Source organism: Varanus komodoensis, unplaced genomic scaffold (genome assembly GCF_004798865.1).
Source record: "Varanus komodoensis strain SLA01 unplaced genomic scaffold, ASM479886v1 scaffold101, whole genome shotgun sequence".
NCBI classification, from domain to species: Eukaryota; Metazoa; Chordata; class Lepidosauria; order Squamata; family Varanidae; genus Varanus; species Varanus komodoensis.
In genome coordinates, this window is record NW_025335275.1 from 534,946 (window position 1) to 550,141 (window position 15,196).

At 41.3% G+C, this 15,196-nt stretch overlaps 1 protein-coding gene across 1 annotated transcript; it reads right to left on the reverse strand.

The window, feature by feature from the left end:
- Positions 1–6: 6 nt before the first annotated feature.
- TMED1 (transmembrane p24 trafficking protein 1) lies at positions 7–14,057 on the reverse strand. Its single transcript, XM_044419303.1, has 4 exons — positions 13,875–14,057; positions 12,577–12,674; positions 9,870–10,053; positions 7–2,166 (listed from the first exon to the last, which is right to left on the reverse strand). The coding sequence occupies exons 1-4, from the start codon at positions 14,025–14,027 to the stop codon at positions 1,948–1,950; spliced, it is 654 nt and encodes a 217-aa protein (XP_044275238.1). The 5' UTR covers positions 14,028–14,057; the 3' UTR covers positions 7–1,947.
- Between the last annotated feature and the right edge of the window lie 1,139 nt (positions 14,058–15,196).

Below are 15,196 nucleotides of genomic sequence, written 5' to 3' on the forward strand. Positions count from 1 at the left end.
TTTTCTGTCTAAACATGCAGGATTGCAGCCTGAATGAATTACTCAGTATTAGGTGTTGCAGGAAAAAAGAACAAGAAAATATCCTGACTTCGCTAATATAAAGACTGCCATGTTTCTTTGAAATGCTAGGAGAGAATAGCTGCATAAAATACAAGAAATTATCCTTTTTATATGTACTCAAAAAAAGAAAAAAAGCCCAGTCGAACTAAATGGAGCTTCCATTGCTTATGAGTGGGCCAGTAGAGGAATGTGCTGTTTTTACTATTTGTTTTCTCTCAGTTCTGTGCTATGTCCTATTTTAAATAGTAAACTTTAACCTCAAGTTTAGTCAGTTTCATGATGGTCTTCTCTTTCATAGCTGGTAAGCAGTAAAGGACAGCTGGTGACTTCCTAGAATGCTGGTTTCACCCCTGCGCTGTGTCTGCTGTTACAATGCTGATGTGTTTGATGCCAAGCCTAAAGTCACCTGACCCAAAAAGCCATTGATTCCCCAAACAAAATATGAATCCCAAAGGCCTAGGTGACCCATGCTTCCACCACAGTCTCTCTCTGATAGCACCTTCCATAGCTTCTTTGCTGATAGCAAAGGGGAAACATGCAATGAGGCCTTCCTCATACATTATGCTTCCAAGGGAACAAAATGTCCTGATGAAACCCAACTCAGGTAACAAACAGATCTAGGAGCCCGCAAGTTCCATTCATTAAACCACAGGACGCTTTTGGATTCATTCTAAGGGGTCAGTGCCATCAGCCCCTCAGATTAATGCCAGGCATTCTCTGAGGTGATGAAATCCAAATAAAGCCTCAGATACGTCAGCACAGGCAGAGTTGCTCTGGGATCAGGAAAACAACCAACTCTGGGATGCAGCTACCAAAAGTCAGGTCTGGATCCAGAAGAGCAGTCATAAGCACACTATGAACTTAAGGGGGAAATGAGATCTGACTGCACGTCTGAAAGATGTTATTAGAAACTGGGTACCCAATGCTCTCGGAACACCTCTACTACGAGAAAAGAACAAAGCCCCAATCTAAAAGGAATCTGCCCCCAAGAATGTATAAAGTTAAGGGCAGGGGTGCAACATGAATAAAAACAGTGGATACAACATAATGTAGATCAGTTCTCTAAAATCAGTTTGCCTGTTCTTCACAGGTAACATTTAAAGATATCTAAAGAGCTGGTCTTTGAAAGCTCATAGTTTTCCAGGCAAACAACCTTCTGACATTTGGCTTATTGTCTGTTGGCAATCAGAATTTTGGACTGGGGCATACTCACTCCAGTTGAGAACAGTATCAGGCTATTCCATCTTTCACTGACTGGTGAGTACTGGCACAAAGATTTACGCAGTTTCCTATACCCCACATTATAGACATACTGGAGATAATGGAGTACAAAACTGTGGAGGGTGGAGATAAAATTGCTCAGGGGACTTGCTAAATGACTGAAGTACTGTGGTACCTCTTACAGCAAGGACATTCAAGAATAAAGAGTAAAGGCAAGTAGCCAGAGAGGCAGGGGTAGTTAAGGCACACATAGATGAGGTCTAATGTAGAATGTCTGAGTTGAAGGCCCCAGGACAAGTACTGTTGCAACTCAAAATATTTAGTGAGACACCCCACCCTTCGCTACAGAAGAAGGGGTTATTGACTTTATGAGACACAAATCAGCCACTAGTCTTGCTTGCTGGCTGCTGCCAACCGTTCCCTTTCTTCCACGCCCTCTTTCCTGCTTTCAGTTTTGACAAGCTGCTACCTTGCCCTTTTCCATCACCACATAAAATGTTCCATGTTCCCACCCTAAACCTTTGCTTATCTGGGCTGTAATATTTTAATGTGTTCTGTCAAGAGAACAGGACATGGCACCTATTTTAGGCAGTACAGAGCATTGGCAATGTGGGTGTGGATCCCTGGCCCCACACAGGAAGGAGAGGGGATCAGTTTCTCTTGCTGCTACGTCCAGACTCTCCTCTTGTCCTCAAAGAGGCTTTTCAACATATACACCTGAAGAAATGACACCAGCAGCAGCACACTGAGGTTGACAGCTGACCAGAAGTTGACCCGGCTCAGGTTGCTTTCCTGCAAATTTCGATCTCGGGCTTCAAAGGCTCGTAGAAGTGCCTGCATCTGGATGCTTCTCTCCAGGCGGCTTTTCATGGTCTCAATAGATTCCTAGAGTAGTGAAAACAAAGGTTGTTCAGTGATTACCAGCTTTGGTACATTGGGATCATGTGGTTGGGTAAAAGGAAATAAAGTGCTTACAGAGGAGAACACTCTAGTAGCTTATCTATTCTTCTAGATCAGGAGGCAACATGTCACCCTTGGCATGATTTCAAAAGCTCTTTGCAAGCAATCAGCTTAAACCTCTGGAAAAGGCAAACTAAACTCATTTAGCAGTCCTATGGGTGGTAAGGAACAGATAAAGGGGTGCCAGAGGCAGAGTGGTGGCAGCCCTACCACTGCTGGCTTGGATCTTGCCTGCTGCCATCATTTTACTACACCTGACAGAATACCTCCCAATGAAATGTGGCCTTCAATATAAAAAGGTTTCCTATCATTGTACCAGACAGAATAATACAGGGTACCACCGAATATACAAAGCACAATAGAGCAGTCAAATGAGGAGAAGCATCTTCGCTGCCAAGTCAGATGAAAATGTGTGTGCTGATCTGGTTCACAGGATCACTATGGCTTCAAGAATCCACAATGGCTTGTTTAATCTATGCCTCATGCCAGACATTTGCCTAATTACCCAGATGAGGCATATGCCATCCAAACCTCAGAAGCATGGCTTCTTGAAATCAAAACCTCCCAAGTTCTTTAAAACTTATTTGCCAGGCTGCACCCAGTGAGTAATTAAGCATATGGCACCTGACATGTGCCATGACTTAAAAATGCCACTGCAACCCAGGCCAGGTGGTGGATTTTGAGGAAATGGCCCTGGAAAATGTGATTCAACATAATCAAATTCAAATTACATGGAGCCAAATTCCTCACCCAGATGATGCTCAGGAACCATTATTTTTCACCCAAAATTGTCACCACCTCCAGCTGAGCTCAAGTGCAATTATTTCCACCTCCATGAAAAGCATTCATACACCACCTGCCCAGGGATACACTGTGACAAATCTGTTTTTATTTATGTAATACCATAACTAGTTATGTGAAACTCACAGCTTGGTTAGATTAAAGTAACACCTCTTCTGTTTTCTTTCCTGACTGCTTCAACATTGTACTGAAGCTGTGAAAATACTGTGTAAAATGAGACACCATATGGAGCCTGGTCTGCCAATTGAGTAGGTGCAGAAACACCCCTCCAGCCATACCTATAGTTTGTAAGAGAAGCCCCAGATAGGTGGCACTTTCTCTGACTCTCCTCAAGAACACTAGGTTTTATCTCTGTGGGGGAGACTCCCTTTGTATGATGTAAAATAAACTTGTCCTGAAACTACAGTCTGGCCACTCTGCTTTCTGATTGATATATTTGCAATACAATGAAAGTGATAAGCATTTTGCATGAAAAGTACCTCCAGTACTAAGTCAAAGTTACTGATCACCCTATTAGTACATGCCTATTTCTGTTTTAAAATGATGTAATCCTTGTGTTTTTCTTCATTAAAGTAGAAGTTCTACTTGAAAGAATGCTTGCTAGCATTCCTGGATTTTATAGTTTGCCCCACACTTCCAAGCTGTAAAACATATACCATCAAAGTATTTTTAGTATGTCAAAAAGTAGGCAGGAGAAGATGGAACGCTGTCAGGGCTTCCACAGTGCCAGAGAACAGACATTAGTCACTCTTATCTGGAATAGCAACTTCTACCCTCTGATTTTGGTACCTTTCTGGCACAAAGAGAACAGGGCCTGAAGACTACTACTCAAATCTGAGAAAAAGTAATGTATTTATTAATTCACTTGTTATTTGGAAACATCACAGTTGGCTCTGAAAGGCAGTAGTGAACATCATGGCGGGTCACACCTTCAGCAATATTTCATTGCAAACCATAAGCTGAAACAGAATAAAAGCGAGCGCCTGTCTTGTGACTACACAGATACAAAATACTGTCAGCAATGAAACTAGAAGGTAACCCCAGTTTCAAGCATTACCCTTCCAAATACAAACTAGTCTTCTACCTATGAGAAGCAATTAATACAGCTCCTCATGTACCACTCAAAAGAGATGAATGGTGGGTGGGAATAGGAGATAGGATCCCAAAAGGTTCCCACCTTCTTATCTTTGCCTGCATCTGAGGAATTCTGAGGAGATAACTACAAGCAGCAGAGAAGTTGGGTTTTGAGCAGCTCAAGACCTTTTTCTTCTATAGCATACAAAGGATGGAAAAGAGTCTTCAGCGGTAGTGACCTGTAAGGTACGTGCAAAGTTTGTGTTCCTGCCTAAAGTAACTTGGTGTACACATGCAACAAATGCAAGCTGGTTGCACTACTGGAAAGAATAGTAAAAGTGCTTAAGTGGCAAATGTCCGCCCTCTGTGGTATAAGAGGAACTGAAGAGTTTTTACAGCATCAGAACTGCAGCAACTCCTGGGATTTTTACTCAAATGGAGCACAGCATGGGAGAGGGTTTGCAGCCGCAGGAACTGTGGGTCTGCAATTGTGGTGATAAAAACGACACTGATGGAGACTTTTAAAGTTTTGATGGCTACCTTGAAAAGAAGGTGGCTACTCTCGTAACAAAACTGGAGGAAGCCTCTTTGTAACAAAACTAGATGAAGTCTCAGAAACTGTTTCTAAAGCTATGGACCTGGTCATTGCTCATGCTAAAGCAATGAGTAAACTTAGAAAAGAGAACATGGACGTTAAGAACAAGATGGAGCAAACTGAGAGCAGAATGCACAGGTCTAACTTGCCTATAGGAGGGGTAAAAGGAAGTGTAGAAGGTGGAGATGTTCCTTTTTTAATTGAATGGTGCAGATCCCTAATGCCTTGAGGTGCCTTGAGACTGAGATGAAGGGGGCTTGGCAATGCATATAAGGCTTACTGATGAGGAATTATTGGGAACCAGCCCAGCCTAGGGGCACTATGCTTTGTTTTGTCCAGTTTAAGAAAAAGAGGAGGTTATTCAAGGGTTTCGCTGCTTGGGAAGAGTTGTATGCCAATTAGCCAATCTTTCCCCTGAGTTGTTGTGCAAGAGAAAAGAATTGTGCCCTTATACTAATAAATTGAAGAAAGCAGGGGTTTGATATACATGGGGTTTTCTATTTCGACTTGATAGAAGAGAATACAACATTTTCAGCTACTAACAAGAAGGAAGCAGCAAATGTATTAAAAGCACTGGAGATAAAATGCTTTTAATCCACCAGAGAATGAACATCAAGATGGAGACAGTGGAGAAGGAGGTATCATCTTGAAACCAGGATGAGAAATAGTGGGAAGATCCAGACAGGGAGGAAAAGAAAGGGAAGCTGGAAGAATCATCTCCTGCACTTCAGACCAGATAGGAATTTACAATCTATCTTCCAGAAATCATTGACTGTATAGCCTCTCTAGACAGTCTGGGTTTTGTGAGAGTTCAATCTACAATGTTTGGAGACAATGAATTGATTTTTGATACCCCATTGTTGAAACTGAGAATACCCTGATGTGTTACGAATTGTAGGCACGTCATGTGCGGAGCCAGCTGGAGCCTTGGGTCAGAAAAGATGGCCTGGGAGGCCCCTTCTGACTCACTATGTTTCTGTGTTTTCTATGTTTTTATGTTTTAAGAATCAGTGTACTTTAAAAATGCTTGGAAGCATAAATGTGTAATTTGTGTTAAATTTAGGAGTTCATATGTTTATTATGCATAGTATTTCCCCCCACACCTGAGGACATGAATGCTCCTAAGCGGGCATTCCTGCCCAGATTGGCTGCATTTTCTATTGCCTTTAGGGCACAGAAGTACGTTTGTGATAATGGGTGCACTGGTTCAGAATTGCTGGGTTTGTTGGGTGGGAAAGGGGAGAGAAAAGGAAAGATTGGGAAAGTTATAAAGGTTAAAAGATACATTTTTGGGGTTTGGTATATTTAAGTTAGAAATGTGGTTGCAGTTAGGGCTATTACACTAAACGTAAATGGTTTAGTGGGTGCAGTAAAAATAAGAGTTATAGACTATTATAGAAAAAATTAATCCTCAAATCTTGCTTTTGCAAGGAATTCATAAGATAAAAAGGGAGAGGAGGTTCTGAAACAACTCCCGTTTAGTCAAAAATTTAATATGTCTGGGACTATTAAACCAAACAGATTAGCCATTATATCACACACAAATTTTGATTTCAAAGTAGAAAAAAGTAGGTTTATCTTTGTTAAATGTGTTTGAAGGTACAAGACTACTACTGGGATCAATATATGCACCAAGCAATGTATAGATGAAGTTCCTTGGTTGAGTATTTTAAAAGTTGAGAGGCTTTATGGAAGGGAATCTGAACTCGGGGGGAGATTTAAATTGGAATATATAGGGTCTGAGTTCATTGTAATGAATGCAAACAAGAAGCCCACTTACAGGGCAATGTATAGTACTTTAAGGAGCAGCTGAAGTTCCTAAGATGATTTGAGATGTGAGGGCTAAAGTATTTGTAGGGTGATTTGAAATTAAGAGAAAGGCTTCACCTGCCAATCTACAAGGCATCAAACACAGTAAAGGATAGACTATTTATTGATCTTCCCCTTTTTGTTTAGTTGGTGAGCAAAATGGATATATGGTTTGTTTAGTTCTCAGATCATGCCCCTGTTAGTATGGATTTGTCTGATTCACCTTCATGGTCATTTAGTCCCATTTTACTGAGTAATCAGTCAGCCAGAGAAGCTATCCATCAGGCTTCAGTTCACTGTTTTGCAGAAAAAATAGATCTTCTATGCTTCCGTGGGAAGCTATGAAGGCGGTAATAAGAGGAATATTAAGGAAAAGGGTACTTTTAAAAAGAGGTTGTCCCTCGAAAGGGAACAAATACAGGCAGAAGCATACTGTAAGAAATATAATCAGTCAGGATCTTTAAAAATGTTTACATCGTATGACCAAAAGAGAAAAGGTTCTTGAGTTAGATAAGACTTCAATTAATCTAATTTATCTGCAGCAAAAATGGAACGAGTATGGAGGACAGGGCATAAGACTTACTGCGAATTATTTAAGGAAAATGAAAGAAAAGGTAGAACAGACTTACAAGGCAAAGAAGGGGGACTCTGTTACTCAAGTCCCCAAATTTGTAAGGAGTTCAGGTGCTTCTATTCAAAATTGTAGACTTTCCTCCTTCAGTTGCAGATATTGATGAATATTTGGACTCTCTCCCAATATTGTTTGTTTCAGACAGAGGAATGCTAGATGCCTAGGGCTGAGCTGGGGGAGATTCTTGAAGTATTAAAGAAGCTGAAATGCAATAAGGCACCTGGGCCAGATGGTTTCTCTGCCTCCCTTTTTAAGCATTTCAGGGAACTGATAACTCCTCATACGATTGATGAAATTCTTCATAGAGATCCTATACCCCATATTTGGAAGTATTCTAAAATAGTAACTATTCCAAAATCCTTTAAAGATCCCCCATTGGTCAAATCTTACAGACCAATTACATGACTGAATGTGGATTATTAGATCTTCATGACTGTGATGTACATATATATAAAAAATCAGGCTGGTTTTGTTCCCTGACAACAGTTTTCGGATCCCATCTACAAACTGTTAAGTAGCATTGCAGTAAAATTAATAAGACTCCTCTGGTGCTTTTTTGTTAGATATATTTAAAGCTTTTGATAGTGCAGAAAGGGTTTTTTAAATTACGTTAATTAAAAAATGAGTTTAAGCACAACATTGATTCATATAATAAAAGAGATATTTATTTTATTTTATTTATTTTTCAATTTATATCCTGCCTTTTTCCTACAAAGGGCTCAAGGCAGCTTACATCTCCTCCTCCATCTTATCCCCACAACAACAACCCTGTGAGGTAGGTTGGGCTGAGATAGTTGGGTCAAAGTGAGAACAAACATGGATTCAAAGTACATAGCTCTTCCGGGTGGAACAAACAGGATTGTCTTCTTTCCCCTCCTTTCTTGTTTGCCCTGATGACAGAACCACTGGCAGAGAAACTTGTCAGCATGTGACAATCCCAGGGCTACAGGTGGCAGAAAAAGCCTATCTACTTGTACTATATGCATATGGTACTATAATCACTCCCAATAGAATAGGGCATCACAGAGTCTGAAATCAGAATTACTTAACTTTCAGAAGGTGGCTGGGCTACAAGTCAATTTTAGAAAATCAGAAGTAATGTTTGTTTTAATGTACCTCCAAAGGAAAAATCTGAAGTGGTGAAATGCTTAGAGATAACAGACACCTATTCTAAATGTCAATATTTAGGTGTAACAATAATTGAGAATTTAAATGTAATACAATGCATAGGGTCTGGAATTTGCTTTCAGCAGATCTACATAGATGGAAAAAGATGACTCTCTATTATAAATTGGTTAACAGTGGTAAAAACAATCATTTCCCCTCATTTATTGTTTTTATTTAGAGCTTTGCCACTTACAATACCAAGGGCACAATTATTGTTATGACAGAGACAACATTCACACTTGATGTTAAACCATGGCTGAGGAAAAAATGTATCATCTAAGTTGAGAATTTTGGGAGGATGGGGTTTCCCTAATCTCCTACTTTAATATGAGGCCTGCCAATTACAGCATTTGATTTCTTTTGTCTTGGACGGTCCCAACAGATATTAGTTCTACAGTCTGTCAAAGTGGATGGGGTTCCTCTGACATTTCTGAGGCACACATTTAAATTGTTATATCGTGAACAGTTTCAAACTATATTTGAAATTTGGGTTAGGAAGCATGCTGTTCTTACACCAAAGTATTCACCCTTGCTACCCCTTCAGTTTCATCCAGTGTTTTTCAAAAAGTGTAGGGACATGTGATTTCAAAGTATGGAAAGATAGGGGATTGTAAAGAGTTTTATCAAAGGAAGATTCCACTTTCATTATCAGAAATTAAGCAATAAGTAGTAAATCTTGATATTATCTGGCTCCTGGGATATTGATTGCATTCCTTCCTTTCTAGTAAGGGTGCAAAGGACCAGGCAGTTTGTCACTTAACTAGTTTTGGGAAATTAATTGATAATGATAATGATAATGATAATGATAATGATAATGATAATGATAATGCACCTTCTGTTGCATTAGAAGGTGTCTACTATATATAAGATACTTTTGGACTCAGATGAGCAAAAAAGCAACAGTAATGGAAATGGTCAAGTAATGGTGGGAGACAAAGTTATCGATTTTGATTGATGATGCAAGTTTGAATGACTATCTGGGGGAGATCACCATATAAATCTATACCTGCTAATACCAGGGAAGCCACAAACATGAACCCCCCCTCAATTTCTCCAGCCATTAGTTAAGCTATCAGAACAGACTAAGAGTCATTCTGGGAAGGCTCATTTCACAACTGGGCCCTTAGCTGACTTTCACCCAGTGGTTCTCCAGTAGGGACCAGGCTCCAGGGACCATATATGGGACACTCAGAAATGAGGCATTAAGATCCAGAAAAGGATCTGGACAACTGTGAGACCCTGACAACTGGGTCCTCGACATGCTGTTTGAGCTACTGATAGCACTTTCCTTGTAAGGTTTCTGTGGGGCTTGGAAAAGTCTTGTTATATTCCCTGCCTAACGTCAGTGATTTTAAAAATTGCATGCTGCAAAATTCTACTAGATTGTGTCCAGATGCCATCATACACCAAACAGACACACTGAAATCAATGGGGTAACTTAGTCATGGCTAACACAAGTCCCTTATTTCAACAGGTCTACCAGACATATGATTAGATTTGAAACAAGCCACTGTGTGCCTGCACTCAGAATTTCTTAGTATCTTTGCCTACCTTAATATCTTCTATCTTAATGTCAAGCATTTCTTCTGGTTCTGCCACATCTGCCCAGTTATTCACATCCTCATCTTCCTGGGGGCTGTCAAAGATTAGCTCAAAGAACACCAGCTTCTCTGAGATAGTGCTGAAGGTGTTGTCAAAGCACAGCTTGTAGTCACCCCCTTCAGTAGGCTCAATGCTAAAGACAAAGGAAAGAAACGAGGCTAAGCCAAGACTTAAATGACACAGGTACATTCTTTCCCCCTCAGCTGAACTAGCCAAGCTTCATAACAGTTTAAGCTGCAGCTGCACATAATAAACACAAATACCACTCGCATTTCTGCTATTTGTAAAGGTCAGTGTCCACAGGCAAGTTATGGATTTCTTCTATATCTTTCCTTGTTCCCTCAAGATCACACTTATTTCAGATTAATCTTGTCATGCCCTGATTCTGGCCTCAGAAGAATGATTACGATTAATATAATCATTCCACACTTCAGTGCACATCCTTATGTTCATTTAATAGCAAGCAGCAAGCCTTCATATTATTTAACTCTATTTCTGTTCACACAGTCAGTGTTGCCCATTTTGTAACTGTGCCTTCCATGCATTATTTTACTGCATCTGTAGATTTATTAACACATTCTCAGAACCCTGTATGAATTTAAGAAGCCAGCTTGTTCAGACCAAAGGCTTATCTAGTCTAACTCACTTTTCTCACAGTAGCCAAGCTGACCAACACAACACAACAAACACAAAAGTGCCCTCCTGCTCACATTCTCCAGCAACTGGTATTCAGAGGCATGCTGCTGCAGATACTACTAAATGTAGTAAATAAATAGCAATAAATAGTAAGTAATAAGTAAATAGCATCTTTTTACTTACTTTCTACACCACCCAACAGTCAAAGTTCTCTGTGTGGTAATGTGATAATTAATAGCCATAATTAGTGACTCCTAATCTTCTAAAGCTATACAAGTTGGTGACCATCACTACATCTTGTGATAGCAAATTCCACAGTTCAGCTATACAATGCATGAAGCAATACCTCCTTTTTTCTGTACTGAATCTCCCACTATTCTTTTTCAGTAGAATATCCCTGATTCTAGTATTATGAGGCAAGGGGAAAACTTCTCTCTATCCACTTTCTCAACAGATCACACATATTTTTATAAACCTCTACCATGTTGCTCTTGACTTCCTTTTATTCCTAAGTTTCCAAGCCCCCAACCTACTAAGCTTTCCACATAGGAAAGTTGCCCTTTTTCTGCATCTTCTCCAATACAGTATGCAGTGTAATAAGTAATACCATAGATTTATGTATAAAGGGAGAAAATCGCCATTTCAGAAGAGCAGCATGCTGTACTGACATTTTCATTAACTAGCCACCATAACCCTGAGATTTCTTTCCTGGTCAGTCAGTACCAGCTCATACCCTGAACACAATGGATTTTTAGGTTTCTTTCTTCTTCTTTTTTTTTTGCTTCAATGTGCATTGTTTTACACTTGCTTAACAATGAATCACATTTACAATTTTAATACCCATTAGCTCATTCTGGAGATTTTTTGAACCCTTTACAATTATTGTTTGATTTTAACCATGTTAATTAATTCTGTGGTTTCAGAAAGCTTGACCTCTTCATTGCTCACTCCTAACTGCAGCTTATTAACACATTTAAACACAAATGTCCAAATTGTTCAACCATTATTTCCATTCTTCCAATGCAAGAACTGCTCATTTACCCTTATTTTCTCCTTCCTGCTAGCCATCCATAAAAGACCCCCTGCCCTTACTCCATGACTCAGGAGTTTTTGGTGAGGGTATTCCTCCGAAGTCTTTTGAAACTCCAAACAAAAAGCGTCTACCGAGCCTTCCCCATTCTGGTGCTTAGCCAATATGGCCAAAAACCATGCTAACTGGGGATGACAGGAGTTATAGTCACCCCATCCAGAAGCTGGCTGACATACTCAGATAACTCTAAAAGTTTTACCAGTGTCTTTTTGTTGAGTTAATTTTATCAGGGTACTAATCACCAACTAAATTTGGAATCATCACCTGAAACAGTGAGCATTGTTTTACTTTTTCCTATTCTATAGCTACTTAATAATTGAGCCAAGTAAAGAAACATCTAATGCCGTTTTCCTGAAGTGAGTATGGGCCTAAACAGCCCCCTAGATAGAAGACCAATGACCCACAAAAAAGCAGGAGACTAGTATGAAATGTAAATATATATGGATAGATAAAATAAACATACATTTCTGCAAACAAAATATGGTTCTTTCTATTTGTAGTCTAGTTTTATATCTATGCTTTTTAATAAAAATATCTAAGGTAGTTTATAGACAAGATTAAAGCATATAGAGCTGGATCCAAGATTCTGCAGCATTCCACTTACAGAAGATGCCTCTATTGATTTTCAGGCTCTCTTCTTTTCCCTTCACCACAGCCTTCCCAATATACCCAATACACCAGGCGGAGGCTAATATGGGGGAGAGGGGAATCTGTTTCAGCCAGCCAGGATTGCAGAAATCCAGTAACTGAATCCTGTGCTTACTGAATGCTAATCATGGCTGTAAAAACTTATAGAGACCACAGAAATAGCTGGGTTCCTAATCAGTGTTAAGGAGTAACTTATCTGCATGAAATTACTTCTGTCTCTGCCTACAGTTCTGTGGAGTAAACTTTGGGATAATAACAAAACAACAAAGTAATGTTACTCACGTGTGCATCCCATCTGATCTCCGGTACTCATCGATGAGCAAAATGCTTGAAGGGCTCTCCAAAGAGAAGTCAACATCCAGCCCAGCCCCACCAATAACCTGAATGGTACAACAAGGGATACATGATGGAGACTTCCATGCCTGGTGAAGTCAGTTAGATGCAATGAGAGGGCAGCAAAAATGATCCAGGGTTTGGAAACAGTGCTATATGAGGAGAGACTGAGAGAAAGAGGCATGTTCAGCCATGAGAAGAGACGACTGAGAGGGGATGTGATATCCCTCTATAAGTACCTCAAATGCTATCATCAGGAGGAAGGTCAAGATCTCTTCTTGCTGATGCCAGAGTGTAGGACACAGGATAATCGATTCAAGTTATGACAACCCAGATTCAGGCTGTACATCAGGAAAAGTTTCCTCGCTGTCAGAGCAATACAACAGTGAAACCAGCTGTCCAGAGAGGTGCTGGGCTCTCTCACACTAGAGACATTCAAAAAGAAACTAGGCAGGCATCTGAGCAGGATGGTGTAAATTGGTGTCCTGCAACAGCAGGGGGTTGGACTCGATGGCCTTCTTGGCCCCTTCCAACTCTACTATTCTATGATTCTAAGAAATGCATGCAAACCTTGTTTAAAATTAAATAAACTGGAGACAAGATCCTCTGTTTTTATTTAGTTGTCAGAATACACAGCCACTGTGTGACTGAAGGACAAGGCACAGCTCTTAATGCTTTGTGTGCTGAAGATTCCAGGTTCAATTCCCCTTTATCTCCAGATAAATAAGACAAGGAAAGACTCTTGCCTGAAACCTACAAAAGCCACTGACAGTGTTGACAATGCTGGATTAGATGGACTGAGTTTTCCATGTTATAAGAAAAGCAGTTTCGTATGTTCTTTAAGATACAAACCTAACAAACATGGAGGTTAGCCTTGGGGAGATAATAGCTTAGAAGTCCCATCAAATTCATGGGCTAGTTGAGAACAGAAGTGACAGAACACTGATTTTTGTTAGACTAATAGTTTTCCATGAAGAGTTAGCGTTCAAGTCCCACTCACTGGCCATGTCAGGAATTATGGAAGTTGCAATTCAATACATCTGACGGTCACCAGGTTCGCGAAGGCTGAAACTTTTCCCCTGCACACAGGAATTTTGTTGATCATTCTGTACTATGCTGCCACGGAAAGCTGTTGCTACCTCAGCTTCGGCCCCACACTGCTACTTCCCACCATCGGGCACAAAGACAAAGATGAGGGGTCGATAGCCCGTACGGGATCTGCATAGCCTCTGGAATCCCATCCCCACCTGGTACTCGATCTCCATGGAGCCATTGCCCAGCGCGACCTGATAGAAGCACTCTTTCTTCCCGGCCGGCAGCAGGAACGTAAACTCGGCATCCTGCGCAGGCGGCCGGGGCTGCGCGGCGTGCATAACCCTCCCGAGAAGCCCCGCGACCATCAGCAGCAGCGACAGCCGCCCGAACCCAAAGGCCGCCGCCATAACACGGTCCCCTCTCCACCCGGAAGGGGAAAGGGACCGTCGACGAAAGGCGATCACGGCCCGCCTCTGAGATCGGGCAGGCGCTGAACAGGGAAAGAGTGCTGGGCTTTTCCCGTTTCTGGAGGGCGGCCCAGCCCTCCTCCGAGCAGGCAGGGAGGCTGCCTGTCAAGAAAAGGTCGGGCTAATGCACTTTTAGAAGCACTTTGCATGCGCTCGGACCTGGGAAGAGCACGGGGCAGGTAGAGCGGCTTCGAGCTCCCCTTCGGATGGGCCACGGAGGAACGCGCAGGACGAGGCGGCTGGAGTAGCCGAGCCTGACCGGATGTTCTGAAATAGCCTGGTGCTGCTCTACAACCTCCACTGTTTTGCATCCTACCCCTACGAGAGAAGGGGACCCCTGGTTTCTGTACATCAGAGATCTTGGCATAACCTAAGAAGAATGCAAAGTTAGTGTGAACCCCTGCTTTGTTTTAAAAACCAGCAACACCTTTACCCGATGCTCTGAAGTACCCTGTAAATAAATGTGCCTGGTACTGGACAAGATATTGAAATAGCTTTGATCTGACTTCCCCCTCAGCTGTAAAGGCAGTGCTACATGAAGCATGTAACGGTCATCCAAATGGGTGATAACTAAGGGAAGGGTGGCCGTGGCCAACTCTGACATCTCTAAGAATGAACACAGTTTGCACACTACCTTCAACTGCACAGTTGCACTCCTGGCCACAGTCAAAATTTGGGCATCCGAGTTCAGGGAGTCCAAGGATTCCTGATGCTTGATTTGCATTTTGTCTGACAAAAATACTACTGTTTTGTCTGAATTAAGTTTCATTTAAGCTTCACAGATCTCCCTGGAAATAGCATTGTAGTCCACAACAGCGAAGGCATCTGGTGCACAATTGATAAATAGCCTGGTAAAAGCTTCTGAAGATGAGCTTAACAGTCAGGCAGTAGCAAAAGGGAGAAGGCACCCCTTTGGGTAGACTGTTCCTAGCCATAAAGATTGGCAATAGCCCTTTGAATCCAGCCTGGAGACTGAGGAATTATCTACATGAGACATTTAACCTGGTACTTTACCAAAGATTCTTCCTTTTTCTTTGTGGGAGGAAGAACGTCCTTTTACAGAAGGT

Coding starts and splice junctions, on each gene's coding strand:
- TMED1 (XM_044419303.1), bottom strand. CDS start 14,027: ATGGTCGCGGGGCTTCTCGGGAGGGTTATGCACGCCGCGCAGCCCCGG. Junction 12,675..13,874: donor CCATGGAGATCGAGTACCAG/GTGGGGATGGGA, acceptor TGTACCATTCAG/GTTATTGGTGGGGCTGGGCT. Junction 10,054..12,576: donor AGATCAGATGGGATGCACAC/GTGAGTAACATT, acceptor CTTTGTCTTTAG/CATTGAGCCTACTGAAGGGG.